General features: G+C 43.5%; 1 protein-coding gene across 1 annotated transcript in view; it reads right to left on the bottom strand.

The window, feature by feature from the left end:
- Oga (O-GlcNAcase) overlaps positions 1–13051 on the bottom strand; it is a 226814-nt gene that overhangs the window by 143683 nt on the left and 70080 nt on the right. The window contains exon 5 of the mRNA XM_067154884.2: positions 6227–6389. Within this exon, the coding sequence (XP_067010985.1) occupies positions 6227–6389 (163 nt within the window). The remainder of the gene's footprint in view (positions 1–6226; positions 6390–13051) is intronic.

The following is a 13051-nucleotide window of genomic DNA, read 5'->3' as shown; positions in this document are numbered from 1 at the left end:
CCAAAGCGATTCGTAGATGGCATTGCAGTGCGCGCAGATACCTACAAACAAACTAAGACAATACTGGTAGCACGCTACGGAGACAAGAACAGAATAATCCAGGCCCACCTGGATTTCCTGGAGAATTTAAAGCCGGCTTTCTCGGAGACCCCTGAAGAACTAAATATGACATACATAGAATGCCACCGAAGAGTTCAAGCCCTCAAGGCCCTAGGGGAAGATGTAAACCTGTACGGTCGCGTGCTGGCGCCAAAAATCCTAAGAGCATTTCCAGCTGAGATCTGTAGACGTTGGTTGATCCAAGCCAAACGCGAAAATATCCCAGAAGGTCATTTGATGACATTAATGGAATTCCTAAATGAAGAGGCGGAAGCAGCACTAAAATCTCAGAAGATACGAGGAGAATTTAGCATGCCACCTCCATCACCCTACACACCAACAGCGGCTACTCTTCACGTTACTACGGGAGCAGAAAAATCTAAGACGAAAAGAAAGACGACAATAACCCCCTTTCGTGCCTTTTGTGAAAGTAGAGGCCACTGGGTGCAAGGATGTAAAGAAACAGTCAACCCTCAGGACAGAATAGACAAGCTAAAACTTTCCAAAAGATGTTTTCTCTGCCTAAATAGGGGCCACAGCGTTTGCCAGTGCTACAAGAAAGGGAATGTTTCATGCGCAAAATGTAAGCAACTTCATCACATATCAATCTGTAACACGAACTCTCAACCCACGTCTGTCAGTAAAATAGAAGTTAACACATCAAATTTTTCCTTTCTTCAAACTACTCATGTTTGGATCACAGGACCGACGGGAATATCTAAACTAACAAGATGTCTGCTAGACGCCGGAAGCCAGTCCAGCTTTATAGCCAAGTCTTTGGTGGATGCTCTTCAACTATGTGTGACTGCTAGTCGAGAACTTGCAGTGACAACCTTCGAAGCGACATCGAGCATTACCAAGCCATGCCGACTTATCCAATTTGACATGATTGGATTTACAACGAAGACAACCGTAACACTCACGGCCTTCGAAAGCCAGAATACCTATTCCTCTCACCCAAGTATCCGCCAGGATATCCGGAACCTGACACTCGCAGACCCGCAAACTGACAACGAAGAACCACCTATTGAAATACTAATGGGTGCGGACCATGATTGGAAAATTGTAAAACTGGAACAACCGATGTCAATCACGCCTTCCCTCGTACAGCTACCTACAGTCTTCGGCTGGGTACTGACGGGAAACCGGTTACAACGCACCACGTCTCAGTCACTAATAGTGAAATATCTGCAGAAACCATGCGAAGATTCTGGGATCTGGAAACAATTGGCATTCGCGATACACAAGACAGGACACTGAACAATACGGATGCCGCTATCATTAACAAATTTCATGAGACACACCGGATCCTAGACGGAAGAAGAGTTGTATCACTTCCAAGAAAAAAGGACATTGTCTTGTCTGATAACCGGTCAACAGCTGAGAAAAGATTTCAGAGCCTTCAGAAACGAATGGATCAAGATGCGGACTTCCAAACAATGTACCACACGCATATGTTGGACTACATATAGAAGGAACAAGTGGAAATAGCTCCGACGTACGAGACTCCCGGAAATGTCTTCTACCTACCACATCACGCTGTGAAGAAGCAAGAGAGGGCATAAAATGGAGGATCGTGTTCGATGCCTCTTCTCATGAATGAGGCCAACCAGCATTGCCCTAGAGATGGGACCAAATCTGCTGCCTGAAATTCTAGCGACGTTGCTCCGTCCAAGTGCTATTGTCTGCAATGGAAGTCGGGCCTTTCTACAGGTATCCCTTGATGAAAATGGCAGAGATCTCACAAGATTTCTGTGGTACCGAGTCCAAACTACCACTGACGGCACGTACCAGATCACCAGAGACGTCATAACGTATCGCTTCACTCGATTACCGTTTGGACTTGCCTGCAGCCCATTCCTTCTGTCCGCTACTCTACGAGAACTGGTTACACTGCATCAGGAGAAATATCCCACTGCAGCAGCACTCCTGGATGGTTGTACCTTTATGGACGACTTCGCAGGGAGTGTCGATAATGATAACTTGGCCGTCGTCGTCTACTATGAACTCACAGGACTACTTCGACACATCAAACTTCCGTTGTCGAATTCAGAGCCACTGAGAGACATCTGGAGAGCAGAAGGTCGAGAGGTGAAATGGGAAACACGAGTCCTTGGTGTTAATTGGAATACGGAATATGACTACCTCTTCGCAACTCCAGACGATATGACCGCCGTACTACTTGACCAGCCAGCAACTAAACGCCATCTTCTGCAAGTTACTGCCAGAATTTATGACCCTTTAGGGCTGCTTTCCCCCCGTCCTGATCACCGGAAAGATCCTCGTCCAAGACACTGCAATGGGATGAAATCCTCCCAACTGTCCTAAGCCAGAGGTGGCAAGCTTGAACATCTAACCTGCCGTATTTGTCTTCCATCCGCATTCCAAGATGGATTGGTATATCCAAATTTAACGACGATTTATCCGTACACACGTTTTTTGATGCTTCTGAAAGGGCATATGGCGCTGCGCTGTACGTTCGGATGACTACCAAAAACACTTCCTCCGTCACGCTGGTTTGCAGTAAAAACCGATTATCGCCCGTGAAGAAAGTCACACTTCCCAGACTGGAATTGCTTGCAGCCTTGCTTGGATCCCGTCTTCTTCACTACTTTTGCCAAGAGACTGGAGTTGAGTCCTATTGTGCCACCTTATGGAGTGACTCAACCGTCGCATTAGGATGGATCCGCAACAATCCAAACCGCTGGAAGACCTTTGTCTGCAACCGCATGACAGAGATTCAGACGTATACCATGTCCCATCAGTGGAGACACTGCCCCGGCATCGACAATCCTGCTGATTGCCTCTCCAGAGGAATTACAGCCCAAGATCTAGCTTCGAGGGATTCATGGTGGCACGGACCTTCCTGGCTTGTCGAACATCCAAACTCCTGGCCCTGTGACATCACTGTCCCGGACTGACCCTGCCAGAAGAAAAGAAGACGTTTCAAGTCCTAGTAGCCACAGCTCCAGAACCATTGCTCCTCGCGTCACGTTTAAGTTCATACTGGAAGTTATTACACGTTACCGCATGGGTCCTACGTTTTGTTACGTGTATGAAGAAGAAACAAAAGGGCAGCGGAAATTATTTAACTGCCGAAGATATCGAAAATGCCAGAGTGTATTGGAAACGTCAGGTTCAAGAGGAATGCTTCACTGCTGAACTGGCAGCCTTGAAGAAAAATCATCAGTTGCCAAAATCATCCAAGATTTTGCGATTCAATCCCTTCTTACAAGATGGTATTATTCATCTTGGTGGCCGCCTACAATCTGCAGACTTGACGAATGCTGAGAAACACCCAGTGCTTCTGGATGGATCGCACACTTTCACGCACCTGCTAATTCGGCAGACCCATATCAGACTCCATCACTTGGGCGTACGTATAATACACATAATACTCACTGAACTTCGCAATGAATTTTGGATTCTACGAGCCCGCCAAATCATCAAAAAGGTGTTGGACGGATGCCTGCCGTGCAAAATATCTCACAAGAAAAAGTGTGAGGAGGTAGAAGCCCCATTGCCTTTAGATCGCGACTGTCCTATTCAACCATTTACTGTGACCGGAATTGACTTCGCATGCCCACCCTATGTCAAGTCAGAGAACACGACCAAGAAGGTTTACATCGTTCTGTTCACGTGTGCAACCGTGAGAGCTATACACCTGGAACTCTCAACGGACTTAACTACCGACAGATTCTTAATGGCTTTTCAACGCTTCGTAGGATGATGAGGTGGCCCACACACTATATACACCGACAATGACCAAACATTCCAAGCAGTGAACAGAGAACTCCAACTCTCAGACATGCTCAGCAGTCTGAAGACCCATGAATACATGGCACATCACAATGTGACGTGGAAGTTTATAGCTCCACGGGCGGCTTGGTGGGGAGGATGGTGGGAGAGAATGATTGGCTCCACTAAGCGCTGCCTTAGAAAGGTTTTAGGTCGCCCACAGGTAGATGAAGAGGGTCTCCGTACAGTTCTAATCAGCATCGAAGCCACCCTGAATTCACGTCCCATTGTTCAAGACGAAGTAACTCTTAAGTGTTAACACCCTCACATTTCCTCAACAGCGAGAAACTCACGACCATTCCAGTTGTAACTGAACCAATAAGGGAATTTTGCACGAAGATGAAAATGGTTGAAGACTTTTGGCGAAGGTGGATAAAAGGAATACCTCCTTCAGCTGCGGAACTACCATGAGGTCAAGTCACCAACCGGTAAACATCCGAGACTTTAAGTAGGAGATGTTGCCCTCTTACAAGAAGACGACCTGCCTAGCCATATGTGGAAAAGAGCCCGAGTCGACGAAGTCCTTCAGGGGAGAGACGGCCGAGTGAGGACAGCCATCTTGCGTCTGCCAGATGGTTCAAGAGTCAGCCGACCGCTGCAACTGGTGATTCCTCTCGAAATCGACCAGGGTGGGGAGGATGTTGAGGTTTGAATGTACAAGAAAATGACACATACCGGACAGACTAGTAACTAAGTGGAGTTTTACGCTTGTAGATTCCCCTTTTGTTTTTTTTAATGTTGTAGTAATAAAGTGTTGTAAAAAAGACAGTTATCATTTGCATGTAACAACTCAACAGGCTAGTACATGAACCATGGGCATTTAAACAAGAAATCATTGATGTAACAGCTGTTTTAGCTTGAAATCCCCTACACAATGGATAAGTATGTAATTATCTGAAACAGCTGATGTATTATGCTCTACAGCAAATTCCTGAAGTATTTCATGACTGTGAAGCTGATGAATTGCCACATCCTTCCTAATAATAAAGATTTTCAGGAGTTATACTTCCCCTTCCATCTATTCATGGCATTTTGTTGTCCTTTAACTACTTCACCGAGACCATCGTTAGTATTTTGCTTATTACAAAAAACTTCACCAGTATTTATAGAAAAGTAACTGCAACGTTGAGTTTTATTCAAATTCCTTGCAAATTTTTGCTACAATTATTATTTTGCTGCAGTCATGTTCTTCCTCCTCTACACTTCTTTAACAAAAGCAATTTACTACTGTAATAGAATTTAATGTGTTCCAGGATAAAATGGACATCACAACTGCCTCAAGAATGTTATACATAGAGATAAGAGCCCACTGAATTACTGAGCAGCATAAAGCTCACATTCATTTTGAAGTGAGAGTTTTGTTCTGATAAAAAGGTAAAAACTCATGTGCAGTTTTCTTAATATTGTGGCATTTATCCAAAAGCAGTTTTGTTTTTTTTATAAGTAACTGCCTTCAGTCTCAGTACAAATTACAAAAACCTAATACAACAGTTTGTAGAAGACAAGTTAGGAAGGGAAACATGGATGTGAGTGAAACATCTGACAGTGGTTATATGTCCATAATATGGTAAAGTAGATATGGGCTGATAGTGAAGTAGAAATAATTACTCAAATGATGGTCGTCAACCTTCTACAAGAAGGCACTGATAGAAGAATTAAATAATTTCCCTTGTTGTGCAGGCCTATTTTATATTGTATTTACTGCATAACTGTCTGGCAAATTATGACTGTACTAAGGTATTACGAGAGAAAAAAGTGACAAAAAATTTAGCACAGAATAAAAAAATTCTTTCAATAAATGACTAAATTTGCCATTAATGTTACTAGCTTTACATCCCACTACTACCTTTATGGTTTTTCAAGATGCCCAGATGCCAGAATTTTGTCTTGGGAGTTCTTTTAAATGCTGGTACATCTACAAACAAGCACCTTGAAGGACCACCGACTGAAGCGGATCAATACCATCAACTTAGGCTCAGAAAGCAAGTACTCTATTGCATGAGTCCCTCAGCTCTGAGACTGACTGAATACTTCATTCTTGCATCCCAACATACTAGTTTCTTTTCTGCATTGAGATGCTTGTATTAAATCACAAGATCCTAAGCTATTTGTAAGATCATTCACTGAAAATGATTATCAAATATTCGTTTCTGCTCCTTATACTGACAAGAAATGCAATGTTGTATAGTAACTGAAAAGGAAATCATAAGAGGAGCTATAAAATACGGAAAAATGTTAATAAAACTAGCTTCTACTTAAATTGGGAAGTTAGCAGTACAGACTTCATGAAAACAGCAGCACCAAATTACATACGAGAAGTAAGACTCACCAGTCCACATAATGTCGATCTCATGTGCTAGTTTGGCTCCCAGCGTGTTCAGGTACTCTGAGTTTTGTACATTTGGAGTGGCACGGGCAGCACAATACTGAGTAGGACAGAGCATAAAGCGAGGTTGGCCTAAGTGCTGGAACACTTCATTACTAACAGATACCTGTAAATAAAATCACAAGAATAAGACCTTGTGGACATATTACACAAAATTCCCTTAATCACAAGTAATTGCTGGAATATTTGATTTAAACAGCAGAGATCAGGAATTTTAATAGTAAGATTTTAATATTCATTATTATTATTATTATTATTATTATTATTATTATTATTATTATATGAACAGTACAAATATATGTAGGTAAAGTCGTAAGTCATGGTAACTATTTTTTCTCTCGCGAACAGGAGACAACATGGAAAATCCAAGATATGCATTTGGAAACGCACAGTATGTACTTGCGTATGATGCCACTAGATGGTGTATGTAAACAACAGTGTGGGTCTAAGCATGCCCCCAAGTTCAGTTGTGTGAGTGGGAGCGTCACAAAATGGAAGTCAAGAAGCAGGAGCAACGTATATTAAAATAGCAGTTCTCCGGGGCAGAAATGCACGCCAATGCCATGCAGAGCTGCAGGAAGCATTAGGTGTGCATGCCATGCCCTACAGAACAGTGGCGAGGTGGGATGTTCAAACGGGGTAGAGCATCAACTGCCGATTTGCCTCGCCCAGGCCGTCCAGTGTCCATGGACAAAGATGTATGGATAACGGTGATCGATCAGTGTTTAAATGAGGACAGGCACTGGACTCCAGCGGAATTGAAAGAACATACAGCAATACTAGCGGCGACAATACGGCGCATTTTACACAAGGACCTATAGATGCCTAAATTTTGTGCAAAGCGGGTGCAATGTCACTTAACTGAGGCACAGGAGTGGACTCGTTACGAAACATGTCACATTAACCTGGAGAGATTTCAGCAAGAAGGGCAAGCCATGTCGAATTGCATTATTGCAGTCTATGAAACATGGGCATGTGCTTATGAACCTGAACTGAAGAGACAGTCAAGTGAATGGCATCGTCAGGGGTCACCACGGAGACACAAGGTTCGTCAAAATCAGTCGCCCAGTAAGGTTATGGTAATTCTGGCATACGATGTTCAAGGTGTTCTTGTGTGTCATCCAGTGCGTGACGGGCACACTGTCAATGCAATTTATTACAATTCTTTTTTGTTGTCCCAATTAAGCCGTGCAGTGTGAACCAAACGTCCAGATATTTTGGACAACGCCATAATCCTACACGATAATGCGACAGCTCACACAGTAGCCATCGTTCAGCGTCGCTTACAACAGTGGGGATGGAAGGTTCTTCCAAATGCATATCTTAGATTTTCCGTGTTGTCTCCTGTTCGCATACGATGTTCAAGGTGTTCTTGTGTGTCATCCAGTGCGTGACGGGCACATTGTCAATGCAATTTATTACAATTCCTTTTTGTTGTCCCAATTAAGCCGTGCAGTGTGAACCAAACGTACATAAACCATACATTACACAAAATACACTGAATAAAATGGAAATTGCAACACCCAGAAGGAGTGGTGCTACATTGCTGCAATTGAACATGCAGGACGAGTGTTCGGTTGTTATTCGATGATTACACTTTCAGGTCCCTCTGACCGCAAGTTTGGACAACAATCAATACAGGATGTGCCCACCACAAGCTGCAATACATTAATGAATTTGTCGAGGCATGAAGTCAATAAGGCCCTGGATCACTTCCTGAGGAATTGTGGCTCATGCTTGCTGCACTGCACGGTAGGGTTGGGCACTATGTCCCTGTTTCGGGACACTGTGCCGGTGCACCGTTATGTTCCGCTGTTCCGGAACACGGAGTGACAATTGCTCCGAAACATTCTCAAGCGAGACCGAGATATTGACTTGCTATCCCGTCAGAAGCGCCCTTCCTCTTCGCCTACTAGCTGACTGTCGATACCGGCCGTGTGCACTTTGCTCTAGCGCCTGACACTCAGGAACCGTCATCGGCTAAGTTAGCGTGCTGGCCTTTGGTCACAGGGGTCCCGGGTTCGATTCCCGGCAGGGTCGGGAATTTTAACCATCATTGGTTAATTTCTCTGGCACGGGGGCTGGATGTATGTGTTGTCTTCATCATCATTTCATCCTCATCACGACGCGCAGGTCGCCTACGGGAGTCAAATCAAAAGACCTGCACCTGGCGAGCCGAACCCGTCGTGGGATCTCCCGGCACTAAAAGCCATACGCCATTTCATTTTTATCGGCTAAGTTTGTGCATGATCGCGTAGCAGGATATTTAGCCACCACACTCTCCCTCTGCTTGAGCTTTTCAGAACTTATGATTTTCACTTTCCTAGAGTTCAGAGTGTATTGTGAACAGAATTACAGGCTCAGTGATATAATTGAACGCTCACAATGCTATCGCTTGCCCAATTTATAATCGGTTCTAATGCCACTAGGTACACATTCATTATTTCTAACACCTTAAAGAGAAACTAAGTCGCTAATATTATTCTGAAACACTTACATCTACATGACTTGTAAATATCACTTCTTCACCTGAATGTTTCGTCTTAAAATGACAATTCAAGTTTTCCTATAATTAAAGGATGTAGAACATTCTGACATACTGAGCCCACCACGTTATTCACAACTATTAGAGAATTAAATAATACACTTCACTAGCTTAAGTGATTATTTCACTGAACATTCTGAAAGAAAGAAACTCAAGTCCACGTTTTAACAAACTTCACCTCATTACCGCAAGCTACAGTTAACCGATTGGAAGCATCTTTTCACGCGGGATCTTAGAGAATGCTTACACTATAAGAAAGAAAAGAAAGAAAGTCTTGTGTATAATAAAATGAAGTACGGGTACAACATACTGGGCACACGAAGTTATACTTGGCTATTTTACAATTAAATAATACACTAGTTTAATTGGTTTCACTTCGAGATTCGCAGTAATCAAAGGTAAGCGGGACCTGTGACGACACGATGCGTTCGGCACTATTGAGTCAAGTGACAGCGGATATAGCCGATGACGGCTCATGACGGCTCCTGAGTGTCAGGCGCTAGACGGAAGTGCAGTGTGCCCGTGCCGCCGCCAGTCCCGCCATGTGCTGCTCGTGTTGGAGTGTTCCGTGTTCTGTCATATCCTCTTTGTTCTGTGAGTTCCGTTGCAGCCTGCCACTGGCCTTCGGTAGTAAATCGGTACATGCGAATAACTTAATTTCTGTTTTGTGTTCAACTGTTCTATAAGTGTGTTTTCATTGAAGCCTAGGAATATACACCGTACAAAGGACGGTAAACTTTCCACGACGTCGCACCGGAGTCCTGTTTGGGACTTTTTTACTAGAATAAAACCCGACAGAGTGAAATACAGTATATGTTTTTCTATTTTGTGTGCAAAGGGATCTTCAACCGGCACAATGTCCGACTCGTTGGCTGAATGGTCAGCGTACTGGCCTTCGGTTTAGAGGGTCCCGGGTTCGATTCCCGGCCAGGTCAGAGATTTTAACCTTCATTGGTTAATTCCAATGGCCCGGGGGCTGGGTGTTTGTGCTGTCCCCAACATCCTTGCAACTCACACACCACACATAACACTATCCTCCACCACAATAATACGCAGTTACCTACACATGGCAGATGCCGCCCACCCTCATCAGAGGGTCTGCCTTACAAGGGCTGCACTTGGCTAGAAATAGCCACACGAAATTAAATTAACCGGCACAATGACGAGACATTTCAGACTTAAACATCCCACAACAGACATTTATCAAAGTAGTTTCTTATCGGTGCATCATGACTCAGAAGACGAAAAGGCAACAACTGAAGCTTCAAGTCCTGTGCCTGCCACATCTGTTCAAGTAATAACTGGACAAACCTAACTTCCTGTGTCGCTAATGCAAGCTGTTTCATCATCATCTACCACCAACACTACTACTGCTACTACTACAACAGGTACGTCCGATCATACACTCGAGTTAAGCACATTAAGCAGAGGGAAGGTACAAAGATTGAAACAAAATAGAATACAAGCCTATTCATCCAGGCCTATGTCAACAACTAAGAAAGAGAAACTTGAACAGTTGTTGAAATGGATTGCAAAAGATTTTTTACCTTTCAATATAGTTGAGGCTGAGGAGTTTCAGAAGTTTTTATCGATGTTGAATCCTAATTATAGTATCCCAAGCCGTAAAACACTTTCGAATAGTCTCTTGAATAAACTGTTCTGACTCTAAAGCAGGACTGTCCAACATGGTGGAACTCGACATACAAGATGATGAATAGAGTGATTCAGACCAAAGAACCACTACAAAGTACTCTTGCAATAATGAACAATAATTCTGTGGAAGTTTTAAACAATGAAGACTGGTACATAATTGAGAAATCAGTTGAAATTCTTCGGTGCTTCGATGAAATGACGAGGGAAGTCAGCAGTGAAAAGCACATTATCCTTTCAAAAATTGGATTGATGAGTAGGAACCTTCGAACTCATTACCAACAGCTGCGAGAGGTGGAATATGACAGTCCGGCCATTTCTCGACTCCTTGGCAAGATATGTGGAGAACTGACAAGTAAAATTTGCAATAAGTACCACAATATAAATATAATGTGGGAAGCAACACTTTTAGATCCACGTATGGTTTTATGAAGGATGAAAGCAAACTTAAAGAAATAAAGGAAAAACTTATTAATGATGCCGCCACCGTTATTGGCACTGCACACCAACAGAAAGCTGTTAACACATCAGGTGGAGCACAAGAGCCCTCATAAAATGAGAGTCAGGCATATGGGTCTACAGTATCATTTTCGAGCATACTATGGAAAAACTTTGATGCAGGCGTTGAAGAGCTCGTTCAAGCGCCAACTGTTAATCCAAAAACAGTAAGTATCATACAGATTGATAAGTATTTAAATATGCCTCTTCTGCATAGGTTAGAGAATCCTCTTCAATGGTGGAATGACAACAAAGATACCTTGCCAGCCCTCTACGACTTAATGAAGAAGAGACTTTGCATTATGGCGACATCAGTTCGCTGTGAACGAGTGTTCTCAAAGCAGGGACAGACCATCACAGAAAACCGTACACGTCTGAAAAGTGACAAAGTTTCTAAAATCATGTTCCTGAATGAAAATATGCCGTGAACATTTTGAGCACCATTTAAAGTGTTGTAGCCTATTGGAAGATTAACATTTGTCGGTAGTTTCACTTAATTTTTATTTTCGTGCTCTCCTTGTACAGTATATAGTGTTTAATTTTTATTTTCGTGTTCTCCTAGTACAGTATAATATAGTGTTTTATTTTTATTTTCGTATTCTCCTTGTATAGTATATACTGTTTAATTTGTATTTTAGTGTTCTGCTTTAATATCGTGTACGTAAATAGAGTACCGGTACTGACGAATATATATATATTTTGCTAGTGGCTTTACGTCGCACCGACATAGATAGGTCTTATGGCGACGATGGGACAGGGAAGGGCTAAGAGTGGGAAGGAAGCGGCCGTGGCCTTAATTAAGGTACAGCCTGGTGTGAAAATGGGAAACCACGGAAAACCATTTTCAGGGCTGCCGACAGTGGGGTTCGAACCTACTATCTCCCGAATACTGGATACTGGCCGCACTTAAGCGACTGCAGCTATCGAGCTTGGTAAATATCTCTTTAATTGTGCGAGTATATGTTTAATTAGTGAAAATAACATTGTGACATTTGTAAACACATCTACTGCCAGTGTAATTATGACAGGTGTATTTCAGAATGAATGAAGACATTCTTATCCTAAAAACATTTTAGACATGATATTTCTGGGTGCATATTTCAGATTTTCGACTGGTTTTTCACGTGCCGTGAAGTTTCATCCTGGCCCTAATTACAATACCTGCTGATACATTCAACTGGTGGAAATATCCTTAGATTAGTTACTTTTAAACACCTGTACTGCCATTGTAACTGTGTTATCTGTATTTCGTATTGACCGAAAAAATCTTGACCTAAACGCAGCCTTTAAACGAGATTATTGTGCGCGAATTTCAGTGTTCCAACTGTTCGTTCGCGTTTCGTGCAGCTTTATGCTGGCCATGGCCATTAGAAACTACACACAGCACGTTCGATACACTGATACAGGCATAGTCCCGCTGGCCCGGAGCATGTAATGTTGCCTCTCGAAGTTCTCTCTACTGCCCAGTGCGTAGTTACAGCCCCGCGTCCGAAGTGCCCACTGCACACAGCCAAGGCCAACTAGTTTATCTAGTGCCGCCTTCGACACAGCACGTTCGTTACAGGCACATTCCAGCTGACGCGGAGCATGTCATGTTGTCTCTCTCTCTACTATGCAGTTGTTACAGTCCCGCGTCCCATGTTGCGGCACTCTGTACCGAAACGCTCCGCCTCCAAGCTCCTAATGTTGCGGAACAACTGAATGTTCCGGTCTGCCCAACCCTACTGCACGGGTCAGTTGTTCCAGAGTTGTGGGTGGCTGAGGATGGTTTGCCAGTTGTCGACCCATCATGTCCCACACATGCTCAATAGGACTAGGGTCCAGGGATCTGGCGGGCCATTCCAAGGTTGTGATGTCGTGGAGAGCTTCTCTGGAGATGTGTGCAGTGTGAACCCAGGCATTGTCCTGCTGAAACATCCCATTAGCAATGTTCGTCATCATAGGGACAACTACTGGATTGATACCCTATCAACGTACTGTCGAGCAGTCATAGTGCCCTCAACAAGCACTTATTGTGATTTCACATTAAAGCCAATAGCTCCCCAGACCATAATGCTTGGTGTTGGCCCTGTGTG

This window comes from Anabrus simplex, chromosome 10, assembly GCF_040414725.1.
Source record: "Anabrus simplex isolate iqAnaSimp1 chromosome 10, ASM4041472v1, whole genome shotgun sequence".
Classification (NCBI taxonomy): Eukaryota; Metazoa; Arthropoda; class Insecta; order Orthoptera; family Tettigoniidae; genus Anabrus; species Anabrus simplex.
The sequence above is the reverse complement of the archived record's forward strand: the minus strand, read 5'-3'. Positions and strand labels throughout refer to the sequence as shown.